General features: G+C 35.7%; 1 protein-coding gene and 1 non-coding gene across 2 annotated transcripts in view; one reads left to right on the plus strand and one right to left on the minus strand.

The window, feature by feature from the left end:
* The window catches only part of CFTR (CF transmembrane conductance regulator), a 159904-nt gene that overhangs the window by 77774 nt on the left and 54196 nt on the right, over positions 1–27934 (minus strand). The window contains exons 12-15 of the mRNA XM_040259873.1: positions 11213–11307; positions 7594–7680; positions 5353–6079; positions 3312–3440 (exon numbers count right to left, since the gene is read on the minus strand). Of these exons, the coding sequence (XP_040115807.1) occupies positions 3312–3440; positions 5353–6079; positions 7594–7680; positions 11213–11307 (1038 nt within the window). The remainder of the gene's footprint in view (positions 1–3311; positions 3441–5352; positions 6080–7593; positions 7681–11212; positions 11308–27934) is intronic.
* TRNAY-GUA lies at positions 17667–17738 on the plus strand. The gene has a single exon. It is a non-coding gene; the product is annotated as a tRNA-Tyr (tRNA).

Genomic DNA, 27934 nt, shown 5'->3' on the forward strand with positions numbered 1-27934 from the left:
TAGCTGTATAACTATGCACATAATGAAAATGGTCACTATTTGTCTACTATCACTAAGTTTTTGTTATTCAAAATTTTGAGAGTCAGTTAATTGGAAATGCATTCAGGACATTGACCCAGAAAGAATCATCATTTATCATATTATATCTTGCCTAGAAAATTACATTATCATTTTTTCCTACAAAAAGACAAGTTTTTGCAATAATTGTGAGAGTTCAATTAATAATAGGAAGTCTAAGGCAATGGCACCCCACTCCAGTACTCTTGCCTGGAAATCCCATGGACGAAGGAGCCTGGTGGGCTGCAGTCCACGGGGTCACTAAGAGTCAGACATGACTGAGCAACTTCACTTTCATTTTTCACTTTCATGCATTGGAGAAGAAAATGGCAACCCACTCCAGTGTTCTTGCCTGGAGAATCCCAGGGACGGGGGAGCCTGGTGGGCTGCTGTCTCTGGGGTCGCACAGAGTCGGACACAACTGAAGCGACTTAGCAGCAGCAGCAGCATACAACATTTACATCCTGTATTAATAGTTTGGATTCCAGCCTGAAGACAAAGGACCACTGTCATCTTGAGTAAGTGAGCTAATAATATTGTACATATGCTCAGTGGCTCAATGCTCAGTCACTAATTAATTAACTATACACTGTTTTGAAAGGTGTATAAGTCCAGCTCTATAGCTTTGCATGGGCAAGGGTCTTGTAAGTGAATATAAATCACTACCACATTCACAGAACCATTTTTTCTCATAAAACTAAAGACATTCAAGCAATGTTGATCTTCAATGAAAAGGTTCAAATTATTAACAAAGGGCTAGTTTGAGATTAAATGTGACACAGGAATGAGTTTCATTCACATTAATGTTGGTCTTTTGGCATAACTGGCAGAGATTAATGAGGTAAATTAAAAATACATTTCAATGAAATTTGTTTCTCATGTGAGAGTGTCAAGTTACACAGCCCCATATTTTCATTAAAGTATAAAAGGAATTATTGAAAATTTCATTATATCTCTGCTGTGGACTTGTTCACTTCAAATTAGCTTGAGCTTTATAATGATGATAGACGTTAAGGATATTAGTCAGAATAGCAACCAACATCGCTCACTATGTGCCAAGCCCCACAGTAAGTGCTTTATAATCATCTCTTCACTCACAGAAATGACCTATGAAGTGGGTACTATTACAACCTCCATTTTATAGATGAGGAAACTGAGGCTCAAGACAGGTTATCTAACTTGTTCAGTGCTAACAGTGTTAAGAACACAGAATTAAAATTCACAGCCAGGTCAGTCTGATTCCAGAGGTGGCACTCTGCTGTATTGTACCTCACATCCAGCCTCCATTTGTTTTATTAATGTAAAAATAATAGGAGAGCAAAAGATAAGATATCATCAAAACTCAAAGATCAAATGGAAACCAACACTTTATAGGTAAGTTCAGTTCAGTTCAGTCACTCAGCCGTGTCCAACTCTTTGCGACCCCATGAATCACAGCACGCCAGGCCTCCCTGTCCATCCCCAACTCCCAGAGTTCACTCAGACTCACGTCCATCGAGTCCGTGATGCCACCCAGCCATCTCATCCTCTGTCGTCCCCTTCTCCTCCTGCCCTCAATCCCTCCCAGCATCAGAGTCTTTTCCAATGAGTCAACTCTTCGCATGAGGTGGCCAAAGTACTGGAGTTTCAGCTTTAGCATCATTCCTTCCAAAGAAATCCCAGGGCTGATAGGTAAAGTGGTATATAAAACTTTTGGTATATACCTTTTGATATTTTCCACGACTTGGTCAGGGAAGAGTGATAACATTTTATGTAGACTTCTTAATTGAGGTTAGAAACAGCCTAATAAGACAACAGGAACTTCCCTGGTGGCTCAGTGGTAAAGATTCTGCCTGCCTATGCAGGAGTTGTGGGTTCAATCCTGGAGTCAAAAAGATCCCTTCAAGGAAGAAATGACAACCCACTCTAGTATACTTGCCTGAGAAATCCCATAGACAGGGGAGCCAGGCGGGCTCCAGTCCGTGGGGTCACAAAACAGTTGGACACAACTTAGTGACTAAACAACAAGACAGTGATGAAGTTTTAAGCTTGGGTTTTGTGTATGCATAGAACTATATGCGCTCAGGAGAGGCAATACTTCACCCAGGTCATATCTCCCCTGAAGGCAACCTGGGTCTTTATGTTGGACTCAGGCTCTACAGTGGGAGACATCCAGCAGTATCCTCTGAGATTTACCTAGTGTGGTCATACAAGGCTGAATCCAATCCAGATGTGTTTTCTTGTACCCACATAGTGTTCATTTGCTTGTTTTACTTTAACCAACAACCCACATTAAAAAAGTAGAAAATGTTTACAGGAAAAAAAGAAATCTGTATCTTCATCTTATGTTGTTAAATAAGTTTTAGTGAAACTGATCCCAGATTTCCTTATGGGAAGCCATTGGCTGGTTTTGAGTTACAATTGCCTCCTTTAGACAATCAAAGGGTATTCTCCATCCTGCCTCAAAGCCACTTTAGTGCAGACATCCTCTGCCAAGCCTCTTTTAACACTTAAGTAGCTCCTCCTGACCTAGAGAAAAACCTCATCCATCAACGAGATTCAGAAACCTCTTACCTGGTGCTGAACTGGTGATGTACTACCCCCTCTTTTATTTTAACCTGGTGATTTGATGTATCTCTTTTCCAGGGGCACGGTAAAGAGATCACAACGGTGGCGTGAAAACAAAAGAACTCTGAAGCAAATGAGTGATCTGAATCTTTGAAAGGCTTGTTTAAAACGGTTGCAAAGCCACTAATACATATTTATTTAATTTTGTGAGGAAGTAGTATTTTAAAGGTAGTGATTCATCATCAGCATATTTAATATTAGAGTCAAATGAGTTTAAAATTTAGTACAAATAATTTTCTTTGATAATTTCAATTCATACAGAATATTCTACTTTGAGGTTTTGAATCACTCCATTAAAAACTCTTCATATAGAAAATACATGCTTAAGTATATTTTATATACTATGTATGAAGTAACAAAATAATTTTACAATATAAAATTACATATACACTTATATTTATGTATACGTATGGAGAAGGAAATGGCAACCCACTCCAGTAATCTTGCCTGGGAAATCCATGGACAGAGAAGCCTGGCGGGCTACAGTCCATAGGGTTGCAAAAAGTCAGACACAATTAAATCAACTTAGCACGCATGCACACATACAAGTATACATAAGTAAACATGTATGTACATATATATGTCCTCCCAAACTATTCCCAATTAACTTTAAATCACATTAATATGTTATAACAGAAAATTCTTACCTCAACCAGAAACACGACTAAGCACCAAATTAGCACAAACATTAAGCTCTTGTGGACAGTAATATATCGAAGGTACGTGTTCCAGGTAGTCACTGCTGGTATGTTCTCCACATCATCAAAAAAGCAATCCTGTAAAAAAAAAAAAAATCCTGGTTATTACAATGAGACAATATAATTTCAAACAATTGTGGTCTTATTTTGAATGTGAGGAAATAAAGAAATATTACTATCTAAAACTAAGTGAATTTCAATGAATATAAACCATTATGAATGACACATGCTATGTCACTTCACAGCCAGTAAAACTGGAGCAAGATAGGTTTCTGCAAAAATAAGAAATACTGTAATTCTTTAAACTGTGAACATAGTGAACATATCATACAACTGTATTGTTTTTGGACAATTGTACTATTTTAATGCTTAACAGTGTCACATATTTTATCAATGAATGGTACTAGTGAATTGAAGCTTCCCAGAATCCCCCTGATTTAATTCTTTCCTTTGTGGGGGGTGGGGTCCATGGAAAAATACAGTTTGGAATTTTGCCAGCTCTAGTGGTCTTACAATAGACCTGAAGCCTGCCTGATGCTTTTACATTTCGTAGTAGCTAGGATTCTCTTTCCCAACTATGACTGAAGTTATATAAATCTAACCCTCAGTCTTCATCTGTTATTTGAGAGCTATAGTTCAATAATTTGAAAGAGAGAAATTTGAGATTTTCAAACAGAAAGGATAGTTTTTTTATTACCAACAAAATTCACAGAAGAAGTGCTAGAACCTCAGAGAAAAGAACCCTATGAAATCAGAATATCGCACACTGGTTAGGTATAAAGATTTCTAAAGACAAATAAACCTGGTTTTGATACTGGACTCTACCATTGCCCTCCTAGGAGGTGCTTGAATTCAGGCAGCTAAACTCTCCTAAAATTTAGTTTTCTTATCTGTAAATGAGGCTAATGACAGGTCCCTTCTATTCTATGTCCATGGCACTAGAAGCGATCAACAAATACTATTATGAGTCAAAGTGATCATCTTTACCATTCAATTTATAGAATCCAGTTTGAGAAATTCATTCAGATTGATAATTACAACCATATAGATGAATTATCTTTCAGGAAACCTTTTTCAAAATTATAGCACAAAGTAGGTACTTTAGAGATCACCTATTCTGTTCCCTCATTTAACAAAGAAGACTTTGGCCCTGAGACATTAAATGACATGCGACTTGCCAAAATTCACACTACTCTTAATTGATCTAAGCTATTAAACATATCAATTGATTATAACACTGTTTCAACCAAGGCACTGAAGAAACTTTTCTAGTAAAACTAAAAAATGAAAATTTCCTCTTTCCTACTGCTTCCTATTTTAAGAAAGAAAGCATTTTATTCTTTAGAACTTAATATAAAATAGTTTCTACCCAAAAGTTGGCAGCAGTATATGTTGAATTTCAAAAACCTTCTTTAAAAGAAACCTGCCCAGAAATCCTATGTATAAAGCCAATTTAAAAGATGAAAAAGCTCAGGTTTAACTAAGTTCAGGCAAGACTGATGTATAAACCAGAAAATTAGTCCTGCTGAGAGACTAGATGTATATATGCCCTAGAGAGGCTACCTGCATACAGAAACATTTTTTAGGCTCTCAATAACTGAAGCTACTATTTGTTTATGTATTTATTTTCACTCCACCTCTTCCTACAGAGGTTTTAAGGGGGTAATAAAACAGATTTATAACAATTCATAATTTTTCTAATTGATAATAATGATTATTACTGCTTAGAAAAGGAACCAATAATAGCTCATTGCTTTGACTTACAATACATCTTATGGTAAGAGACAAAAGGAAATCCCAAAAGGAAATGGTTGATTCTTCTACATTTTGAAGTTGCTTACATAATATACATACTTTGGACTTTGGGAATCTTAAAAATAAACCTCATCCTAAACTCAAATTTAAGTAACTTTTGCTATTTACTCTGTATTTCATTCCACTCTGTGGCCAAAAGAAAAAACCAAACACCACACTGATAATTTATACACACCCTTAAATCTTCTTCATTAATTTCTTCACTTATTTCCAAGCCAGTATCTTGAGATAACCGTCTTGAATATATATCTATTTCGGCTAAGCTTGCCTGAGGAGCCAGTGACATTTTTCGTGTGGATGTCGCTGTCTTTCGATGAATGCTTTGACCTTGGTTCACTGAGGAGCAGGTCATAAGGTTCAGAACTGACTGCCTCCTCCCTCCCAGAAATGTGGGGCCACTGTTGACTGCATTGCTCCGAGGCAGGATCCCCTCTCCAGGTTCAGAATGGGGAACTAAGGATAGTCTTCTCTCTAAAGGCTCATCAGAAGCTCCATCAATACCATTCATTTGTAATGAAGTCTTTTGTGCAACTGAAAATTTCCTTATAGAGTTGATTGAATTGAGAATGGAATTCTTCCTTTTTTCACCAAACTCTCCAGTCTGTTTAAAAGAAGGCTTTTTTGTTTCATTCCAGGACACAGAAGTATCTCCTTCTAATGAGAAACGCCGTAAAGTCTCAGTTATGATTGAATTTCTTCGTTCTGCAGTAAACTGGTCGAAAGTGTCACATCCCATGAGCTTCGAGCTGAAGTCAGGCCGTTGATTTTGTAATTCAGAAAATGTCCCATAAAAATAGATGCTACCTTCATGTAAAATTAATATTTTGTCAGCTTTCTTTAAGTGCTCCATTTTAGAAGTGACCAAAATCCTAGTTTTGTTAGCCATCAATTTACAGACACAGCTTTAAGAATATAAAAATATATAAATATTAATTTTATAAACATTTTATTACAATAGTATATGTATTATATTTTAACACTTTATTAATGTACTCCTATATATAACTTCTATTATAAAATGTTATTATTACACTTAAATAATTCTAAAAGTAAATATTCAATACTAATTAAGTTGGTACTTCTTGATTAATGTCATGAAATACTGTTATTTAATTATTATAGTATGCTACACCACAAACTTGAGTGTTAATGGACCTAAAATGAAATTAAATACCTGACATTAAATAAACATTTGACTTTGAACAAACTAGTTACCCTTTGGGCTGTGGTTGATTCATCTAGAAAATGAGAGAATCAGATGACCTTTAAGATTCCTTAGAGGCTATATTTCCACATGTCTTCTAAAATGTTAGAACTTTCTTGTTCTTTAAATTTTCTGCTCATTTTCTTTTATATTTTAAGTTGACCACTAATTTAGTCCTCAGAGTTTATACTGTACAGCAGGACCTAACACATCATAAAGTAACTATATGCCAATAAAAAGTTAATTTTAAAAACCTTAAGACTAATTTGCTTGTTAAAAACACAACAACAATAACCTGAGAATTGTATAAGAAATATGAACTTCCTCCAACAAAATTTCCCTCTAGTGTAGAATTAAATCCTGACTAGAACCATCTAAGGAAGACAAATTTCTTTTAGGCATTAAAACATTATATATTCTGTAGAAAGAGCCATAATTCTAGACTACACTCTAACATACTAATACAACTAGCAAAGTTTATATTGGTAAGAAGGTATTTATAATTACAGGATTATAAAAATAGTATCACAGGTATTAAATTTAACCAAATTCTAGGAAAGGTGCTTCTAGGAATAATGTGGTAATTTAATACACACATATATCTACATCCTTACTGATTATTTTAAACTACTTCATAGTCTATAAAATCATTTTGATACCTTAAAATCAAGTCATATAACCAACTGTTTCTCTTAGAAACTTCACATACATTGAGCCCTAATGGAAGCTCCAAGAAAATGTACACCCCAAGCTCTGTGTGACTGAGAAAGAGGTTCTGAAGGAGGTTATTGAGGTAGACGAATACTTAGAGCATTCACCAATATGAAAACATCAAAACATTCTATTTCTTTGGTTCCTTAAGACGTTTACTATCTAAGGAGTAAAACACACAAAAAAGTAAATAAAAAATTTGAGTATAACAATTAAAATAATATAAGCTATGTCACAAGACAGTAATACTATCAAAACTCCATAGACAGTGACAGGTAAAGTACCAGCAATGGGAGAAATTGGTTCAGCATCAGGTGGACAGAAAAGTGAAGTGACCTTGACCATGGAGGGAAGATTAGACTTAAACAGCTGAATTACATCATGCCACACTGAGTCACAGTGGTGGACCTTATTTCTCAAGGAGTATTATGTAGCCTACGGTGGTACAGTCATTCTTTCTTGTCTCTTAGAATGAATATTATAAATTATTCAAGAACATACCTTTCAAATATTTCTTTCTCTGTTAAAACATCTAGATATCCAAAAGGGGAGTCTAATAGGTACAAATCAGCATCTTTGTATACTGCTCTAAAATAGAAAATGAAAATTAAATTAGATTCCTTCAATATTTACCATTTCATTTGGTGTAGATGATTTTAAGTAAATTTTAAAAGATAAGTCACGCAGGATTTTTATAATTTTGCACAATACTCCAAAAACTTCTGAGGTCGTTTTGCTAAGTGACATACACTTGCAAAAGTTACAAACTAAATCACACCATACATACAATTTTAAATATTGCCTTAAAAAAGAAGAAAGAAAACATTTCAATAATAGTACCTATTTACAGCAAGCACTATGCTATACGCTGGGAATACAATGGTAAAAACTGCACAAGCCCTGTTCTCAGCAATCTTGCATTTTGGTGGGGAAACAAAGAAAAGAGAATGTTTCAATCCTGTAAAGTGTCAAGAGACAGCAACTAAATCTCAGCACTTGAGTGAAATTATTTTTTTATTTTTTTCACTGTTGACTGTGACCAATAAACCGATGGCAGTACTGTGACAACTGTATGATTGATATTGCTCTTTGCTCCTTATAGTCCTAATTTATGGACCATACTCATAAAAGTCCCACAAAAGGGCAGGATGCAAAATTTGTAATAACAATGTATACCCATATTATTTTATATTCTAACTTAAAAAATAAAATTTTATGAACAAGTAAAATCTTCATTAATGTCATCTTAGGGCAGTAATAAAATGAAGATATGGTCCCATATGAATGGAAATGAGGTAATTTCTTCATAACATCTAAATTTCTCAATTGTGGTTATGAGTAATCCTATACCTATACCAACCACATACAATTCAGTGTTTACACGTAATTCTGAAAAAAAGAAACTATGTTTAGTCAGCAGGTAACTAAGAGAAATAAAATAATTAAAAACAGAAATGGCAAAAAGTCAAAGCAAAATCTAGAAGGACGTTTGCAACGCAAATTACTTTTGAAAACAACATTCAGCAACTAGATAAAAGACCCCCAACAAAATGTACCCTCGAGAGCTTTCTTCCCATATTCAATTCTTCTCTCTCTCTCCTTCACATTTATGACCTGATGCTCAGTCACTTCAGTTGTGTCCAACTCTTTGTGACCCCCACGGACCTCAGCCTGCGAGGCTTCTCTGTCCATGGGATTCTCCAGGCAAGAATACTGGAGTGGGTTGCCATTTCCTTCTCCAGGGAATATTCCTGACCCAGGGATCAAACACAGGTCTCCTGAGTCTCCTGCATTGCAAGCAGATTCTTCATCTGCTGAGCCACCAGGGAAGCCCCATTTATGACCACAGCTTCTTAAGAGGTTAGAAGTAACATACGCATCATCCAAAACTGGTCAATACATGACAGATCAGAGGAGCAAGAAACAGCTATTTTCTTTAATGCTGCAAACTGTATTTTATAATAAAACTGAATCTTCAACTGGTAAATACAGACTCAATTCTATGCTAAAGTTTGAAGCTGTATAGCATGTTTTCCTAAATTTGAAATGAAATGTTTAACACAGTCTTACTTTGGCTCACAGATTAATCAACTTTCCTTTACTTAGAAGCCATTATTTTGTCTGTGAATTACTCACATCTATATATGGGCTACATAGATATATTGGGCTTGCCTGGTGGTTCAGTCAGTAAAGAATCTACCTGCCAATGCAGGAGACACTGGTTCAACCCCTGGACGGGAAAGATCCCCTGGAGGAGTAAATGGCAACTCTCTCCAGCATTCCGACATGGAGAATCCCATGGACAGAAGAGTCTGGTGGGCTACAGTCCAGGGGGTTGCAAAAGAGTTGGACACATCATTGCGACTACACATCACTGATTTATTACTTGACATTATAATCCCAAAGTCGAGTCATGGTTTAATGTAAAGTCAAGATGACCTGATTCAAACTGTAACTCTACCATTTCGCAGTGTGGCTTTTGGCAAGTTAAGATCTAACCACCTCAATTACCTAATGATCTCTTCCATAAAAAGTGGAGAGAACAATTCTTTTTTGGCAGAGTGATATGCGGATTAAGTAAAATTACACATGTACTCACGCACACCCCACCCAGAATAGTACTAGGCAATTGTAGGTGCTCAGTGAGTGAGTTTCCTGTCCCAGCTTTTGGAAACATGAGAAAATAAGGGGGAGAGAGGCCAAAATATCAGTAAGTCATTGTGATTTCTTGTTAATAATTTCAGCAACACAGTAAGAAGAATTTAATTCAAATAAACCTGGAGGAACATTTAATATTCCACATCATCAATATTTTTTAAACTGAATGTTACATTTTAAGCACAAATTAACTTATATATATATAAATACACACACACACACACACACACACACACTTCTCTTTGACAGCTCAAAATGCTTAGACCAAGAATATCTCTACTAAGAGACCACCATACTCTGCACAATATTAGATATGCTTGTCCCATTTATTTTTCTTTGAAGATTACAGATTTTAAGCTTAAGTACATCATCTGCCCTGCTATTTCTGTTGTGAGATTAATTAGTTATGTTTAAAATTTTGAAAATTTATGTTTATCTAAGATGGGGAAACAGTGGAAACAGTGGCTGACTTTATTTTTCTGGGCTCCAAAATCACTGCAGATGGTGACTGCAGCCATGAAATTAAAAGACGCTTACTCCTTGGAAGGAAAGTTATAACCAACCTAGATAGCATATTCAAAAGCAGAGACATTACTTTGTCAACAAAGGTCTGTCTAGTCAAGGCTATGGTTTTTCCAGTGGTCATGAATGGATGTGAGAATTGGACTATAAAGAAAACTGAGCGCCAAAAAATTGATGCTTTTGAACTGTGGTGTTGGAGAAGACTCTTGAAAGTCCCTTGCACCGCTAGGAGATCCAACCAGTCTATTCTAAAGGAGATCAGTCCTGGGTGTTCATTGGAAGGACTGATGTTGAAGCTGAAACTCCAGTATTTTGGCCACCTCATGCAAAGAGTTGACTCATTTGAAAAGACCTGATCTTGGGAAAGATTGAGGGCAGGAGGAGAAGGCGATGACAGAGGATGAGATGGTTGGATGACATCACAGACTCAATGGACGTGGGTTTGGGTGGACTCTGGGAGTTGGTGATGGACAGGGAGGCCTGGTGTGCTGTGGTTCATCGGGTCACAAAGAGTCGGACACAACTGAGCAACTCAACTGAACTGAACTGACACCAAGAAACAAAACCAGAAGCCTAGAGCAGGTGTGTACATTTGGGGATACAGTGAGCAGGGAACTGTCTGAAGGACTAAAGTATACATCTTCTCTTCCCTGTGCTAGGCAGAATATTAGGGTTTTCCATTTGTAGGGAATCATAAGGCAAACAAACATATACACACTAACAAAAGGGTATGCATTTTTTAAAAGCCATGAGCTTTATCAGATATAAATACTATATCATTATCTATAGTTCTGAAAGGTTAGTCTTAACCCACTAGTTATAAGATCCTGGGTATTTTTTCAGTTACAGAAAGAGGATATAAAGAAACAGAGAACTATCTATAATGTTTTACACTCATTTATACAACAAATGCTTGCTGGACCAATAAGCAGATATTCACCTTGCTAAAGAAATTCTTGCTCGCTGACCTCCACTCAGTGTGATTCCACCTTCTCCAAGAACTATGTTGTCTTTCTCTGAAAACTTGGAGATGTCCTATTATCAAAAATAGAAAGTTAGGAAAAAAGAAAAAAATAGAAAGTTAGAATTGTCAATATGTCAGGTCTGAATTTAAAAGGTACATTTTCCTTCAAATGTAATCATATATCAGACTTCCATTTTAACCACAGCAGAAACTGTGAACACCACATCTCAGCTATTTCAAATGCATTTCAGTTGGTCAAAAAATTACTGAAATTTCATAAATAAGTTTTTCTTTAATATTCCAATTGCTATTTATGATCATTAAATAAGAACTGGAAAATATAAAAAGTAAAGCATATACAAATCTATGATATGTAAAGGTGTGCCATCCAATGACCATTACAAAAACCCAGTGCTATTAACATGCTAACGTGCACTTCCTTCCAATCTAAATCCACTCTTTTAAAAGGAAATCTCCAAAGATGAATAAACCTCCTAATAAGGAAACAAAAAGAATATCATTTGCATCTCCCTGCAGTATCTAAGCATACTTAGTGGGTGACCATGAGTACAAGGCATCTCCTTTCCACACTTCTCTCACCTACTCCCCCCTGAAACAACACAGCTCTCTTCCTCATCCATCCTCCCACCTCATCCTTCTGTCCTCTCCCCATCTACTCTGCCTCTCCTGTTACCTCCCTGCCACATGTGTCCTTTCTTCAGTTCATGAGATTTTCTGCAGCAACAACCATGCTAGACATTCTAAAAGATTAGAATTTATAAGAAACTGTGTTCAATTGCTAACTCAGAAGATAAGCCATAATTCTGGAGAAAGCTAGAAAACATCCCAAAGAATCAATTAACCATTTTAAGATAAAACAATACACAATTAATTGGCAAATTAATTCTTCTGAATATAGAAGTATTATAAAGTAGGTAGAAAATGCTAGAAGGCTTTCTGGAATAGATGAGGTTTGCCCTGAGACTTGAGAATGAGAAGAGTCAGGTGAATAGTATTCAGGTCCTCAGTGGTAAAGAATCTGCTTGCCAATACAAGAGACACAAATTCAATCCTGGATTGGGAAGATCCCCTAATGAAGAAAATGGTAATCCACTTCAGTATTCTTGCCTGGGAAATCCCATGGACAGAGGAGCCTGGCAGGCTACAGTCCAGGGCTGCAAGAGTTGAACACGACTTAGCAACTAACCAGCAACAATTCTGACTTTAGCTCAAAACAAGGTCTTTGCCTTTTCTTTTCTCATTCCCATATAAATTCTCTCTTCTTTTGTTACTACCTTCTTCTCTCTTAAAAATAATCTTCCATTCAAGTCTTCTTTTTTCTTTCACAACCCAAAAGTAGTTCATCTGTTCTCCTTGATCTGACACTAACATTATCTACATTTAAACTGCCAAAATGGTTACTGTTTCTGTTATCTACCACATGAAAGTTAAATAAAACTTCATATACAAAACTATAAATTTATAGCTGGTAAATTCGTAAGTAATCATTTATATTATGAACTAGCTTGCAGCTCCTGTAGGCTGAAATCATGCCAGCCACTGCCTCCAAGGAACTGCTGTTGTCAATACTCTTGACCTAAAAGGACCAAACATGATTTTTTTTAATGTGGTTAAAAAAAAAAAAAAAAACACTGACATGTAAGAGAAGATACAGCAGGACCCACGGGAGCTGGCTACTCGGGCACTGGAGGAGACCACTGAGACCCATATAGCACTGCAGTGAGGAGGACCTTCCATAGTTAGAAGACCCAGGAAAACAAGTGCTTCATTTCTTTCTACTGGACCAAATTTTTTTGGTTCAATTTATGAACCAGACCACATACCTATGATTCCATCCAAATAACAAGGATTGCAGCTAAATTCCACACCCCTGTTTTAAGTCAGTCTTGCTGAAGGAGCACACCCAGGAGCACCTTGACCTTGAAGCCTTACCTAAGCTGTTCTATGCAGTACATCCTCTGCCCTCGATCTAGAGCAATTGGTAAAACAACTCACAGGCGTATTTCTTCTCTACTGTACCATCTTTCCCTTATCCATATTTCATTCTCATTTAGAAAATTAAATCTTTTAGAGGAAAAAAAATGAATACTTTTTCATATATGAATAAACTGAGTGCAGGCTTTTGTAAAGGAGGCACATTTTCTAACACAATCTGAAAAAGCCAGAGGTTGCCAAAATTATTGGAGCTTTTTTTTTTTGCAAATTTGAATTCAATACAGTTTTAATTAAATCAGATAAAATTTATAATTTTTAAAATTTAGAAATATCAGTAGTTATCTTGATGGTATGATTGTAACACAGTTATAGATTTGGAGGGTGCAGAATCCTAGCCCAGTGCAACAATTTAACAAAGATTTGTGGCATGAAGGAAGAAAAGAGGAGCAAATGGAGGAAGGGAAGGTAAACAAATATTAAGCTACAAAGAGGTATATATAAGAAAAAGAAAATGAAGAAAGGTGTACAGCCTAGAGAAAGAAAGAAAATGGGGGCAAGATTAATTGTCAGAAGAAGCAGATATCAGTAGGACAAAGCAGGAAGATAGTGGCAACATAAAGACAAGAAAAATGAAGGGGAAGATAGAAATGATAGAAGACAAGGAACCATAGTTGACACTTTAGCAAATATCCCTGGTGAATTCGAATGTCCAAAGAATACAAATGCAATTTGTTACAATAATTTTCTTAAGACAATACATAAGAGATTGTTTCAGCCAAGTATCTCTCACAGGAGCCTGTAATACTCATCCTTTCAACAAGCCAAGGAAATAGGAGGGAGAAGGAAACTAAAAAATCTCTTCCTTCTTTCCTACATGAACAGGCTGAAACATAACACTAGAGAAAGAAATCAGAAGATCCTCAAGTGAGCTCAAGCTTTTCACACTCAGACTGAATGGAATATCATCAAATTCCTCCAAAAAAAAACCAGAAATAGCACTTTCTTTGAGTACCACTCCTCAAATCCTGACTTGGAGCTGGTCCAGGGAAAGGAGTAAATGCATTAAGAAAACAAAGATTCAAGGAAGGAACTGCTTAAATGGTTTCTCGGTACCAAGTTAATCTATTTCAATTATAATACAAGCTACTATTTCCTTTTTATTTTCAGAACAGTATCAAATGTTAAGCTCCTATGACAATGAACTCTGCCCTGTGCCTGGGATGCTCAGCACTCTATCAGTAAGCCATGCCTGCATCCCTGGGATGCCCAGGCCTGCCTGGAATGATACCTGGTGAGTCAGTCACCTTCTTTGGTCTAGCTTAGACAGAATGGGATTTCTCAGTGTGAAACTTACACTCATACTTGGGAGAATTTCCAGGTTGGCTGTATTCTTGGAAAATGCCATGAAAAAATGAAGCATCCTTACCCCCAGGTCACCGGTGAGCTGAAATCTGAATGATGTTTGTGGCGCCCCTTTAGAAAGCAGTTGGGATGTCATGTAAACCATGCTAGAGGCAACTGTTCAATAAGGAACAAAGCTGGAATACTCAACTGGATGGCATGGGACTCGGGATTTGAACCCTGGTCTATAAACTATTGTGAAATCTCAGTTACTTAACAGCTTTGTAATTTAATTCCCCTAACCATAACCTGGGTGCAAATATAGCCCATCTTTTATAAAAGTGCTCAGTATGAGAATTAGAAATATGGCATGTACAAAGAAATTCAATAAATATAAATAAAAGAGATGAAATGTGCCAATCTAAGTGGAATATTTTTAATTCTAAAACAAAGCTTAAAATAGAAAATATGAATGGCAACATTGATCACAGAACACAGTGACCTATTTTCCAGCTGTTTCCATTAATAACTAGATAAGTAGCTTTGGGCAAGTCTCTTCTGGCCTTCAGTTCTCCATCTATACAAGGGGATAATAGTACCTTCCCTTAACAGGTTCAAAAATTTGAAGTAATTTAATATAAAGAGCTTGGTCCATAAATCATACTCAAACATTGGTGAGGTACAGTTTTAGAATGAGATGTTTACCAATGATTTGTATACATCATTCATTTCCATTTGGCCTTGAATAAAATGTTCACCTGATGTAACACTATACCACACTCTCCTACTAAAGGAAAAGCAAATTCTAATTAGTCTGAAAATATAGCATTCATATTATCATAAAAATGTACAAGGGATAATGCAGGGGAAAAGAACTGGACTGAGAATTGGAAGTCCTAGGTTCAAGTCCTAACTTTGTATGTCTTCACCAAGTGTACTTTTGTTGAGGTTGCTATGTACACGGTCACATATTTTGAAACTTAAAGCTCAAGGTTCTTAAGGGTGACACCATATTCTTAAGAGTGACACCAGATTAGATCTAGATACTTTCCAAATGCTACCACTTTGAAGACGGCTGTTTAATTTAACATTTTGTTGTTGTTTAGTCGCTATGTCCAATTCTCTCACGACCCTATGGACTATATAGTCTGCCAGGCTCTTCTGTCCATGGGATTTCTCAGGCAAGAATACTGGAGCAGGTTGTCATTTCCTTCTCCAGGGGACCTATCCATGCTATTTTGTGCTATGATAGTTTTATTCATCTTATTCTCTCCTCAATATAAAATAGTCAAGGGGGGCCTAGGGAAGGTCAATTCTTTACCTTCTCTTTTCCAAGAAATGTTTTCACACTTTTAGGATGATTCTGTAGTATTTGATTTGAAATTTCCACTATTATATGTTTTTAGCAGTACAAATAAACAAGAAGACTATTTTTAAGTCCCCACATTTTTCTGCTAATTAACTAAGATACTACTGAATGAAGAACACCTAGTCAGACAAATAAATACTTTAGCAATCAACACTACAGTAACCTTCTTCATGAGTCAACATCAGAATTCTATAAGAAAATAGATGGACATAAGCTGCTTTCAAGGAAAGCAGCTCGAATTCACTTGTCCAAATTGTTTTTGCAGTCTGGACTAGACTGGCCTGGAAGTGTAAGATTTTGTATTTCAAATTATATAGTTCTATCAAATGTTCTATGACCTTCCCTGGCATTTGATACCCCCCCCCAAAAAAAAACTCTGATAAAATCGTTGTACATAAATCATTGAGATTTTGTGATTTTATTTCTATAAGATATATTCTCGTGAGTAGGATAGCTTGGCCATAGGTATGTCTTCTTTCTTTTTAAGAGAGTCCATCGCCAGAATCCTTTACAAAACAACATTTAAAAGTTATACTTCCAAAGTTAGTTTCCTCAGCAAGATCTGAGAGTACCCTTTTCCTCAAATCATCACCTACAATAGCTATTATGTTTATACAAGGTATGAGATAAGAATCTGGTCTTATTTTCTTTTACTATTATAATAAACATGATTTATTAAATAAATGATGTTTCTAATTAATTTACATATCATCTATCATCATCTCACATTTCCAAAGATCTACTTCAGGACTATTTGGTTCCTTCTATTTCTACAATAATATTCTGCTGAGTTTTTGGTGTTTAGGTTTTTTAATGGCTTTAAGTAAGATTTAATACCTGACAAAGCACAATCCTTCTTCATGAATTGTGGTCTCTTTTGCTCAGTCTCCTATATAACAATATTAACAATAATAACATTGTAAGTAAGAATGCCAATAACAGCTAATATATATTGAGTGTTTACTAGGTATCAGGTACTATTTTAAGTCCTTTATGAGTATTAACTTTTTTAATGCTCATCACAATCCTATCCCCGTTAAAAATACGAGAAAATTCAAAGTTAGAAAAGGTAAAGGTCATTCCAAAGATAACACAGCCAAAAAACAATAGTCAGGATTCAAACTAAGGTAATTTGTCTATAAAGCATGGACTCTAAACTCCTTTTGGTATTTCCTCCCACATGAAATATACTTTAGTAAAATCCTGAAAACAATCTTATTCAGATGTATTTGCAATTTCATTAAATATACACATACGTTTGAGTGCAATTTGCATCTTAGGATGCTGCTGGTGCCACTCACTCGCTGCAGTCGTGTCTGACTCTGTGTGACCTATGCACGAGAGCCCACCAGGCTCATCTGTCTGTGGGCGTCTCCAGGCAAGAACAGTGGAGTGGGTTGCCATGCACTCACTCCTCCAGGGGATCTTCCCAACCCAGGGAATGAACCCACAGCTTTTCTGTCTCCTGCACTGTCGGCGGGGTTCCTCACCACTAGCACCATCTGGGAAAACCCTCTTAGGATGCTACCTCTTATTAAAAACCATGATCTTTCCATTAATTCAGTTCTTGTTTTAGACCTTTCAATAAGATTTTCTGGTCTTCTATATACATGTTCTGTAAATTTCCTATTAAATTTATGCTTAATATTTTATCATTTTCTACTAGTATGAATTGAAGAGCTTTTTATTTCCATATCAAGATTGTTGTTGCTAACATAGAGAAGAGCTAATTATTTTTATATGCTTATCTACTATTCGGATGCTTCCCTGGTGGCTCAGATGGTAAAGCGTCTGCCTGTAATGCAGGAGACCCGGGTTCGATTCCTGGGTCGGGAAGATCCCCTAGAGAAGGAAATGGCAATCCACTCCAGCACTCTTGCCTGGAAAATCCCATGGATGGAGGAGCCTGATAGGCTACAGTCCAGGGGGTCGCAAAGAGTCGGACACGACTGAGCAACTTCACTTTCACTTTATCTACTCTTCAGCCATCTTATCATATTCCTTTATCAATTCTGGCAGAGTTTTGCTCTCTGCTTTTGCTAGAATCTCTTGGGGGTTTTTTAGGTGAACATTTTTTTTCAGAAACATGTAATATTCTTTAAGACAAACAATTAAATTTTACCATTTAAAATAATGCTTACTTTGGAATGTTTGGTTTAAAAAGTTATGAATTTTTTAAAATGAAGTTTTCTATTCTTACTTTGAATTTTTATTACAAATCACTGCTAAATTTATGTAAGACTCTTTTAGCATCCACTGACCTTGTTACATGGTTTTCTTCATTGTCAATATACAATTTATTAATATATCATATTTATAGATTGTTTATTTTGAAGCACTCATATTTCTATTCATGAATCTTGCTTGATCATCTTTTCATACTATGCTGAATCCTATTTATTAATACTTTATTTAATAGTATTTTATTTAAATATCTATATTTCTAAGTATGATTAACTACAGTCTTCTTTTTTATATAACTTTTCAGATTTTGATACAAATAATCTCGCTTAAGAAAATGAGTTTTTCATTTTCGTCTATAATTTGATATAGTTTAAATAATATAGGAAGTTATGCTATTAAAGGTGAAATACAATCCAGCTATGCAATTATCTACTGATAGTGTCTTTTTAAGTAATACACACTGAACTATCTTTACAGTGATAATCTGTCTATTCAAGCTTTTTTTTTGTTTCTTTCAATTTTGATCATTTCTATTTCCTTAATCATCCAGTTCCTCTAAGTTTTAAATCTGTGTCAACAGAATTGCATTAATTTTTAATAATTTTAATCTTGCTCATATTTTTGCTTAAGCTTGTTATTCCTAATACTGTAAGTCTTTTCTTTACTACAAATAAGGACAGATTCAACAATTTTATTGGTCTTTTCAAAGAACTGGCTTTAGGAATTATATTAAGTCTTTCATTTCTCTGTTGGTTCTCTCCTTCATTAAATTAAATTTTGATCATCACTTACTCCTTGTTTTAACTTTTTATTTAGTTCCTTCTTTAAAATTCTCAAGAAAAATATAAATTTTGTGTATTTTCAGCCTTGTTTCTTAATAATAAAGGTATTTAGAGCTAAAAATCTTCTACTGAGTGCAGTCATGTTCTACAGATTGCTATATGAAGCATTCTAGGTTTCAAATAATTTATAGTCAGTCAGGAGATTTTACCTTTCCAAGTATTTGTTTTCAACTTACCTGGCTTGCTGCTGCTACTGCTGCTGCTAAGTTGCTTCAGTATTATATCTAAATAAATGTAATTTTTGGCAAGCATAACTAACATGTTTTGTCATTCTCATTAGAACCTATGACTTAAGAAGAAACTAAGCAACTATTAAAAAAAAAAAAAGAAAAAAGTTTGAGTGGAAGAAGAGTAATATTAGAAGGTCTTACATGTATTTCCTAAAATTTTAATGGATTTTTACAGATCTTCAATAGCAAAACTGAAAAAATTGGGGCCTGGGCTAAATTTAGCTTAAGAGGAGAGATCCTCAAACATATTTTAAAAAGATCTAATCTGATATGAAATATAAAGGTGTTGTTTGTTGTTTTAGCAAACCGAAGTTGTTTTAAGTATTAGATAAGACTTTATCCTCTAGCACTACTTTCCTCAATAATATTTTAATGGTATATAAAATATCTTCATTTATTAGTATATCTAAACAGAAGTTACTACAACCGCTATTCAAAATATTCATTATAATGACTGGAGTATAGACATATACATAAATTTGAATATACATACATATATAAACACATACAGATTGCATTTTTACACATCTGTATATATGTGCATATACATGTACATATATGTGCACGTATAATACATATGTGACTATGTGTGGCATGCATACAAATATGCAGGTGTTTATTCAGCTTGATCTCTATCATCCACTATTATGGTGCTAAGAAAAGATAAGTCTGCAGTAAGGAAAAGAGGATTATTATTTTATGAATTAGGTTACTATTTCTCTTATCAAAAAAGTTAAAAATATGTGAAAGATAATGGAGTCCTTAACAAACAAGTTGTCTCACTTTCCAAAGGTTTATCCTCTTCAATCCTGTTAATATAACATAATGAGAGCTTACTGACCGAGAAGGCTCATTGTATCCCATGACCCTAAAATACAGAAAAGTCTAATTTTTTCTCACTTGATAGGGGACAGCTTGACCAAAGAACACGTGACCCACAGCACTCTAAACAATTCAGGTTCGTTCAATCCAACTGATCATGTCACACCCCTGTTTAAAACATCACAAAACAAACAAACAAAAAAATATACTGGATCCTTCAAAAGATGGCATACAAAACTCTTCCCAGCTCACTTCTTCATCCTCACCTCCCAGCACTCTTCCGAATACATCTTGACCCCTAACCACACTGAAGTTTGTTTGTGCTCCAAATTTACCATATCTTTCACCAACTGCACCTGCTGGTCCCCCTATCTGGATGACTTTCCTCTACTTCTTAATCTGGCAAATTCCTTTAAGGTCAATAAAAATTTAATATCCTCCATAAAGTTTTCCATTACGTTAAAAGGCATGTTCCTATGTGTTTTAAGAACTGTTTATGTTCCTATGTAAGAGCTTTCATCTCTTTTCTTATTGTCTGTTTACATTATATTTATCCTCAAAGACTGTGAGCTTCTCAAGGACAAAGGCAGAGTTATAATTTGTTCTATGCTTTGGGAGCCAGGACAGGTTTAAGATATTATAGGCATATGTTCCAAACAGTGAGTAAAGTGTTTTAGGCAACTTAGAGATGGTTAAGATTAATCCTTGCCTTCAGGAGCTTACAATCTGCAGCCTACCAGGGACAACTTAATGAAAGACCTGGATTTTGAGTTAAGATGTGGCTCCATGCCTGAGAACTTCGTGTCTTCCTCATCCAACTTTACCAAGTCTGCCCCCAACTTACCTCTCTGGCCAGGTTGACACACTGTAATAAGACACTAGAACACATTCATTAACCCTCAACCCTGAATATTCATTGGAAGGACTGCTGCTGAAGCTCCAACACTTTGGCCACCTGATGTAAAAAGCCAACTCAATGGAAAAGACCCTGATGCTGGGAAAGACTGAAGACAAAGGGAGAAGGGGATGACAGAGGATGAGACGGTTAGATAGCATCACCAACTCAGTGAACATTGAGGGACATAAGAACTTGGCGTGCTACAGTCCATGTGGTTGCAAACATTCAGGCATGACTTAGCACCTGAACAATGACAATAAATACTGTCATTTAAAAAGTAGATTGTGATGTGAGATTAAACAGACAGATGAATGGAACAGAATAAATATTTCACAAACATGCAGATCAGAACCTAGCATAAAAGTGTTACAATGATAATTTATAGGGAAAGGAGAAACTGCTCAAAAAATGATCCTGGGACAAGTGGATCTCTCTATGGAAGATAAAATTAGACCCCTAGCTCACACCAAATACAAAAATCAATTCCAGCGGTTTTTAGCCCTAGATGTAAAAATTGAAGCTAAAAATACTAAGAATATATAAAATATATATTTTTATCATTTGTGTTAGAATGTCTTAAAGAAAAGATAAAGAACAAACCGTAAAGAAATACACAGATACAATTTGTTAGATGAAAATCAAAAGTCTATTTAACAAAAGATCTTAGAGCAAAATATACATTGCATCACCTCCCATCCATAAAGGGTAGTAATGCAATGTATTTAACTGTCTTAGTCCAGTCCTTCCAAGCTGAGGATACCAAGAAAGTATTAAACATGATATTATCTTATTATGGGAAGTACTTGTATAAAAGAAAATAGGAAGGGGGGCAAGGAAGGCTGGGAGAGCTGTCAGACCTCGATGCAGTTTCAACTCCCAAGTGAAGGAGAGAGGGACACAAGCTTGAATAGAAAGACATTAAAACATTGCACAATCTAAGCAAGGTTTGACAGAGCCATCTAGAAGTCTCTGAGCCAAAATCTGTAAATAAATAAGTCCCATGTCTTTCAGACACAAGATCTGCTTCAGTATCCATGCCATACTTGACCAATAATGGAAAGCAGCCTGTAGAAGGAGTCGTCTCAAAACAAACTTTGAAAACGAATGATTTCAACTCACAGCGAGGGACCCTCATTCAATTACATTCCCTACAACAGTGGTATACACAACAGTGGTGCATAAGGCACATCTCTCAGCTACTACAAACTTAGCAAAACAATTGACACAGGATATGAAGTCAAACAGCTAACAAATATAACCTCACAAGCAGTCAGGGAATTGCAAATCAGAACAGTAAAGAAATATGGGGACTTCCCTGGTGGCACAGTGGATAAGAATCTGCCTGCCAATCCAGGGAACACAGATCCAATCCCTGGTCCAGCAAGATTCCATATACCACGCAGCAACTAAAGCTCTTGCGCCACAACTACTGAGCCCATGCACCACAGCTACTGAAGCCTGAATGCTTTAAGGCCTGCAAGTCACAACCAATGAGCCCCGTAAAGCAACTACTGACACCACGTGCCCTGGAGTCAGCAGTCTGCAGCTACTGAGCCCATGTGCCTAGAGCCTGTGCTCTGCAATAAGAGAAGCCACTCCAATAAGAAGCCCATGTACCCCCAACTAGAAAGGAGCTCCCAATCTCTGCAACTAGAGGAAGCCTCCATGCAGCAACAAAGACCCAGTACAGTCAAAAATACATAAAAGTGAAAAAAAAAAAAAGAAATATGACTTTTTACAATTTAGAATGGTAAAACTTCAAGCCTCTGTTAGTAAGAAGCGTTTTCAAAGATTGAGGAAATAGGAACACTCATAAATGGCTAGTGGTAGTGTAAATCAGAACAGCTGCTTTAAAGTGCAATTTGGCAGTATCTAGTGATATTGGAAAGCAGAGACATTACTTTGCCAACAAAGGTCCGTCTAGTCAAAGCTATGGTTTTTCCAGTAGTCATGTATGGATATGAGAGTTGGACTATAAAGAAAGCTGAGTGCCAAAGAACTGATGCTTTTGAACTTTGGTGTTGGAAAAGCCTCTTGAGAGTCCCTTGGACTGCAGTCCTGAATATTCATTGGAAGGACTGACGCTGAAGCCGAAACTCCAATACTTTGGCCACCTGATGCAAAGAACTGACTCATTGGAAAAGACCCTGATGCTGGGAAAGATTGAAGGCAAGAGGAGAAGGGGATGAAAGAAGATGAGATGGTTGGATGGCATCACTGACTCATTGGACATGAGTCTGAGTAAGCTCCAGGAGTTGGTGATGGACAGAAAAGCCTGGTGTGCTGCAGTCCATGGGGCTGCAAAGAGTCAGACATGATTGAGCGACTGAACTGGCTGAGGAAAATATTAGAACAACCTAAATGTATGTCAATAACAGGATGAATAAATAAAATGCTACACATAAGCACCGTATAGCAAATGAAAAGAATGAAATAGAATTTCTACATCTAAGTAGTAAAGCTAGACCTCAAAAAGGTGATAGGAGCAAAGAAAGCAAGCTGAAGAATGATATGTACAAATTATAATATTTACACAAATTTTGAAGCCACACAAAACTATTAAGTATCATTTATAGATATATATATATAGTGTTAATTCATTTAAATGGATTGGAAAAGTATGTATCACATTTGTAATAATGACTGCTTGAAGCTTGGGGTTTATGAAGAATGATGTTGAGGATTTAGTGAAATGTTATTAAAATTCTTCCAGAGCTCTAACAATGAGGAAAACAGGGATACTGTCAAATGGATGTTTCCAAATCTAGAACAGATGCTAGTGATACAGATGACATTGTAAAACATGAAACTAAAGATTCCTGCATCTGAAAAAGATTTGATGTTCTGAGCCAACACATTTGACCTTCTTTTCTGGAATGAAATCATTTTTGAAGAAAAATGCATCAATGTGGATAATTTAATAAGTATCTCAAAGTTTATAATTAATAGAAAGCTGTTCAAATTGAAACAAAATAGTAGGGATAGACTGAAGAGAATTGTGAATAAGCCTAGTACTTTAAGATCAAATATATTAATAACATCAATATCCTGCTAATGTGAGTACTTATTCTGATTACTTTATTGTTCATTTGTAGAGTTCTTTATTGGTATTTAGCTTCTATTTGATTTAACATAAAACACTTTGTTTTGAATACACTGTTAAACATTTCTCTTTGCTGATTACTAAAGGCACTCCAATCTGGTGCTATATTTATCTTAAGGGTGTTGGTTTTCAGCCTTGGTGCTATCATGAGTTTAAAAAGCAGTACAGAGCATGAGCTGCTCAGAGTAGCTTTGTACCCAGAGACAAACGATTTCTCTTTACCTGCACTGCAACTTCTCTGGAGTTCTCTTGGAGTTACCCATAAAAACTGTTGGAGGAAATTATTGATTGGAATTAAAGTACAGGGCTGGGCTTCCCAGGTAGCTCGAATGGTGAAGAATCTGCCTGCAATGCAGGACACCGGGGTTCGATCCCTGGGTTGGCAAGATCCACTGGAGAAGGGCATGGCAACCCACTACAGTATTCTTGCCTGGAGAATCCCATGAACCAGAGGAACCTGGTGGGCTACAGTCCATGGGGTCGCAAAGAGTCAGACATGACTGAGCACCCCCATACACACACAAGCTAGAGGACATGATATGATTTCTTATACAAAAATTAACTATTGAGATTTTTTTAAACCTAAGTCAAAATAAATCAAATATAAACTTTTAAAAAGTGTGATCAATTAGTTTTCTCGTTAAAGGAGACCTTGAAAAATATTTCTTTGTAACCACCCTACACTGCTATTTTAATAAATTTCTCAGCAGTTTACCTAAAAATAAAATTAAATATATGGATCATTGGTTTTCAAAGTTATTTATTTTGACCAATTATTTTCAGAATTATTTCAGATCAATTATTTCAGAATCACCTAGGGAGCTTGTAAAAACTGCTGCACCTATTCTTACTCAGAAGAAATAGACCAGAGTGCAGGAATCTGCATTTTAACCTGTGATTTTTATGCCTGCTTGAACCTGTTCTTTTGGCTAACTTCCGTTACAGCATGCTGGTCAGAAAAGCAAATGTCAACTTCAAAGGATTCTGGGCACATAATATATTAAGTCTGTTTGAGATTGTAAAGCACTTGAAAATACTTCAATAAAGAGTACCAGAGAGGGTCAAAGTAATATTATAATAAAAGTCCAACAAAGATTAACTTATTTTATTATTTAGAAGTACATAACATACCCCATGTTATGGACATACTTTTTACACAAATGTGTACCACTTTATTTTTTTAAATGCATCTAAATTTCATCACCTGATATTATTCAACTGAACCAGACAAATCAGAAGCTATTAAAAGAGGAACTGCTAATACAAAGCTCATTAACTCTGTCTTGAACATATCAGAGAAACAGTAGAGGGTATTATATTGAGAGAGAAAGAACTTTAAAAAGAGGGTGGAGTGTTACATTAACTGGCCCTGTGTAATTATGCAATATTTGCTGAGTACATTCGAGCTTCCTGTGACTTTGTAGATAGGAAAATACCATAAACCTTGTTTTATACCTGTATTATCACTCTTCAGAACAACCTTGACAATACAGCTGCTTGTGGTAAGGGAGGATGGTAAGAAGCTTGGGTTGAGAGAACATGAACTTTAGAAGCAATGCTATTTAATAAGGAATGTTTGTAACCATCGATCTTTAGACAGTTAATGCCATTGTTATTAATATTTAATAATTATTAAGCACTTGTATTGTGCTTTATGTACAAGGACACTAGGCAAGGAGGAGGAAGGAGAAAAGAAGTGTTGGAAAGGGGAAGGGAAAGGAGAGGAAGAAGAGAATTTGAGAAAGCCCAAGAGCACACTGTAAAGAGAAAAAGAATGAACCATTTTTGCACATAGCTGCTGTAAACGTGCATGTAGCTCTGCACGATATGTACCAACAGAGGGAAGTTAACTTCTATAGCAGGAAATGTACACGAACAAATTCATCAAGCAAAAATTGGAGTTCTGTTCATTATGAATGATAGCCTGTTGGCCTAAGTCAAACCTGATTACAAATAACTGTGCATACAAATATTGGCTAAAGATTAGTCCTTATCAGAAAGTGTAGGCAGTGAGAACTTTTTATCAACCTGAAAAATAAAAGCTCTTCTTTCACTGGGCTTTGGTACTAAGTCATAGCAGAAAACTGAAATAAACTGAAATTCCAATATATTTGTTATTGGACCCAACATAAGTACAAAAAGCACTATTTTAATAGATGTTATAGTCTTTGTCACCAATATTAAACTATTGTTTAATACTCAGATATATATATAAACACATACATGGTTTCATACATGAACTTGAAAGTATATACATAATTCTGTTAATATCTCTATGCCTTTTGATGTTTATTTCTGTATGTGTGTAGGCCTATATTTGTATTTGAAAACTAATAATGTAAGCAGTTTTAAAGGAAGACCTTTGAAATGCAGGGCTTTAAGGTATTTCGGGGTGAGTGTTTCCAAGGAATTAAAGTTAGAAAAGATACTTGAGACAAATAATTTTATTTATTGTATTCTAGCTCTACATTAGACTCATTTAACTACAGATTTCTGAACTCCAGATTTCAGATTCTCTGGAATGACCCTTGACAACCCATTTTTGAAAAGCTCTCTACATGATTTTGATTCAATTGGTCTAAGAATTGGCATTTAAGAATCTACTCATTCCTTAACTATCTCTTCTAGGTCTACCCACCCAAGATGCTGGGACAAATCCAATCTGTGAAAAGCACTCTTCTTAGAACTTCACTGGCACATGATTGTGCTGCCTTGCAGCTGATCCTGCTCTGGAGTTCCTCACAGGTCTCTAGAAACGAGGAAGGACTCCTCAGGAGCTGAGCTTGCATACTACCTCGCCCATCACCTCTGGAGAAATCCTATGAAAATCCTTATTCTTTCTACAGGTGACTTTGGAGAACCAGCTGTTCAACTTGCCCTGATCAGGCTTCCTCCCCTGAGCTGACTGCCCACCTACTTGGCCACCTACCATATTTTAAATTTGAGGTCATGAGCCATGAAGAAAAGATTCTGCCCCAGGGCAAGAAGAAAAAAGTTTACTTGGGAGAAGATGAAAAAAGTTTTCGGGACCTTTAAATTTCAAGTGTGTTTTTTTAAGTTCTTTCTCAAGCCTTTATCAAGTGTAGTAGAAAAGCTTTTGTATACACATATAGAAATAATATGTATAATATATATTTTAGAAAACTTACGAATTTTTGCCTAACTAAAAAACTTATGACATTTTGATTCCACTTGCTTGACTTAATATGAAAAAATGCTAGATTCTATTTAGAAATCTAGAATCTAGAATGCTAGATTTCTATTTATAAAAGAAGATATGCATCAAGCAATAAAGGTTTACTGTATAGCACAGTGAACTATAATCAATATTTTATAATAATTTACAAAGGAAAATAATCTCAAAAATAATATATGTGTACATGTATAACTGAATCACCTTGCTGTGCCCTTGAAAAATTTTAAGTCAACTATACTTCAATAATACATATATGCATATATATTAAGAAAAAAATTAAAAACACATTTCAAGTGTGTTAGTATAGGTGATTTTCCCAAGATCCAGGAGTACAGATTTTAGGAATATGGTAGCTTGATATGTCATTTATAGAAAACAAGTTATAACCTCCTCTTTCAGAAAGGCAGCCTTACAATCCCAATGGTTTAATAATACTCTTACAATCATAGTGAGATTAACCAGTCTAAAGTTCTAACTCAAAATCTGCAGTGTTCAATGCAGAAGGCATTAGTGTCTAAGAGTTTCTAATACACAATCCTAATCAAGCATAGCAAAAAATGTAAGTCAGAAGATCTGGATTCTCTCACTGGTCCCATCAATTATGAGACATATGATCTCTAATACGTCTCTTAAATTTTCACTTCTTACACTTTAAAATGTGAATAACAATATTTCATAAATGTCTAACCACATCTCCATTATCTCCCTCCAGTCTGTGTTACATTGGATAAATCTTCCTAAAACAGTTTTTATTATG

This window comes from Oryx dammah, unplaced genomic scaffold (genome assembly GCF_014754425.2).
Source record: "Oryx dammah isolate SB20612 unplaced genomic scaffold, SCBI_Odam_1.1 HiC_scaffold_18, whole genome shotgun sequence".
Lineage (NCBI taxonomy): Eukaryota > Metazoa > Chordata > Mammalia > Artiodactyla > Bovidae > Oryx > Oryx dammah.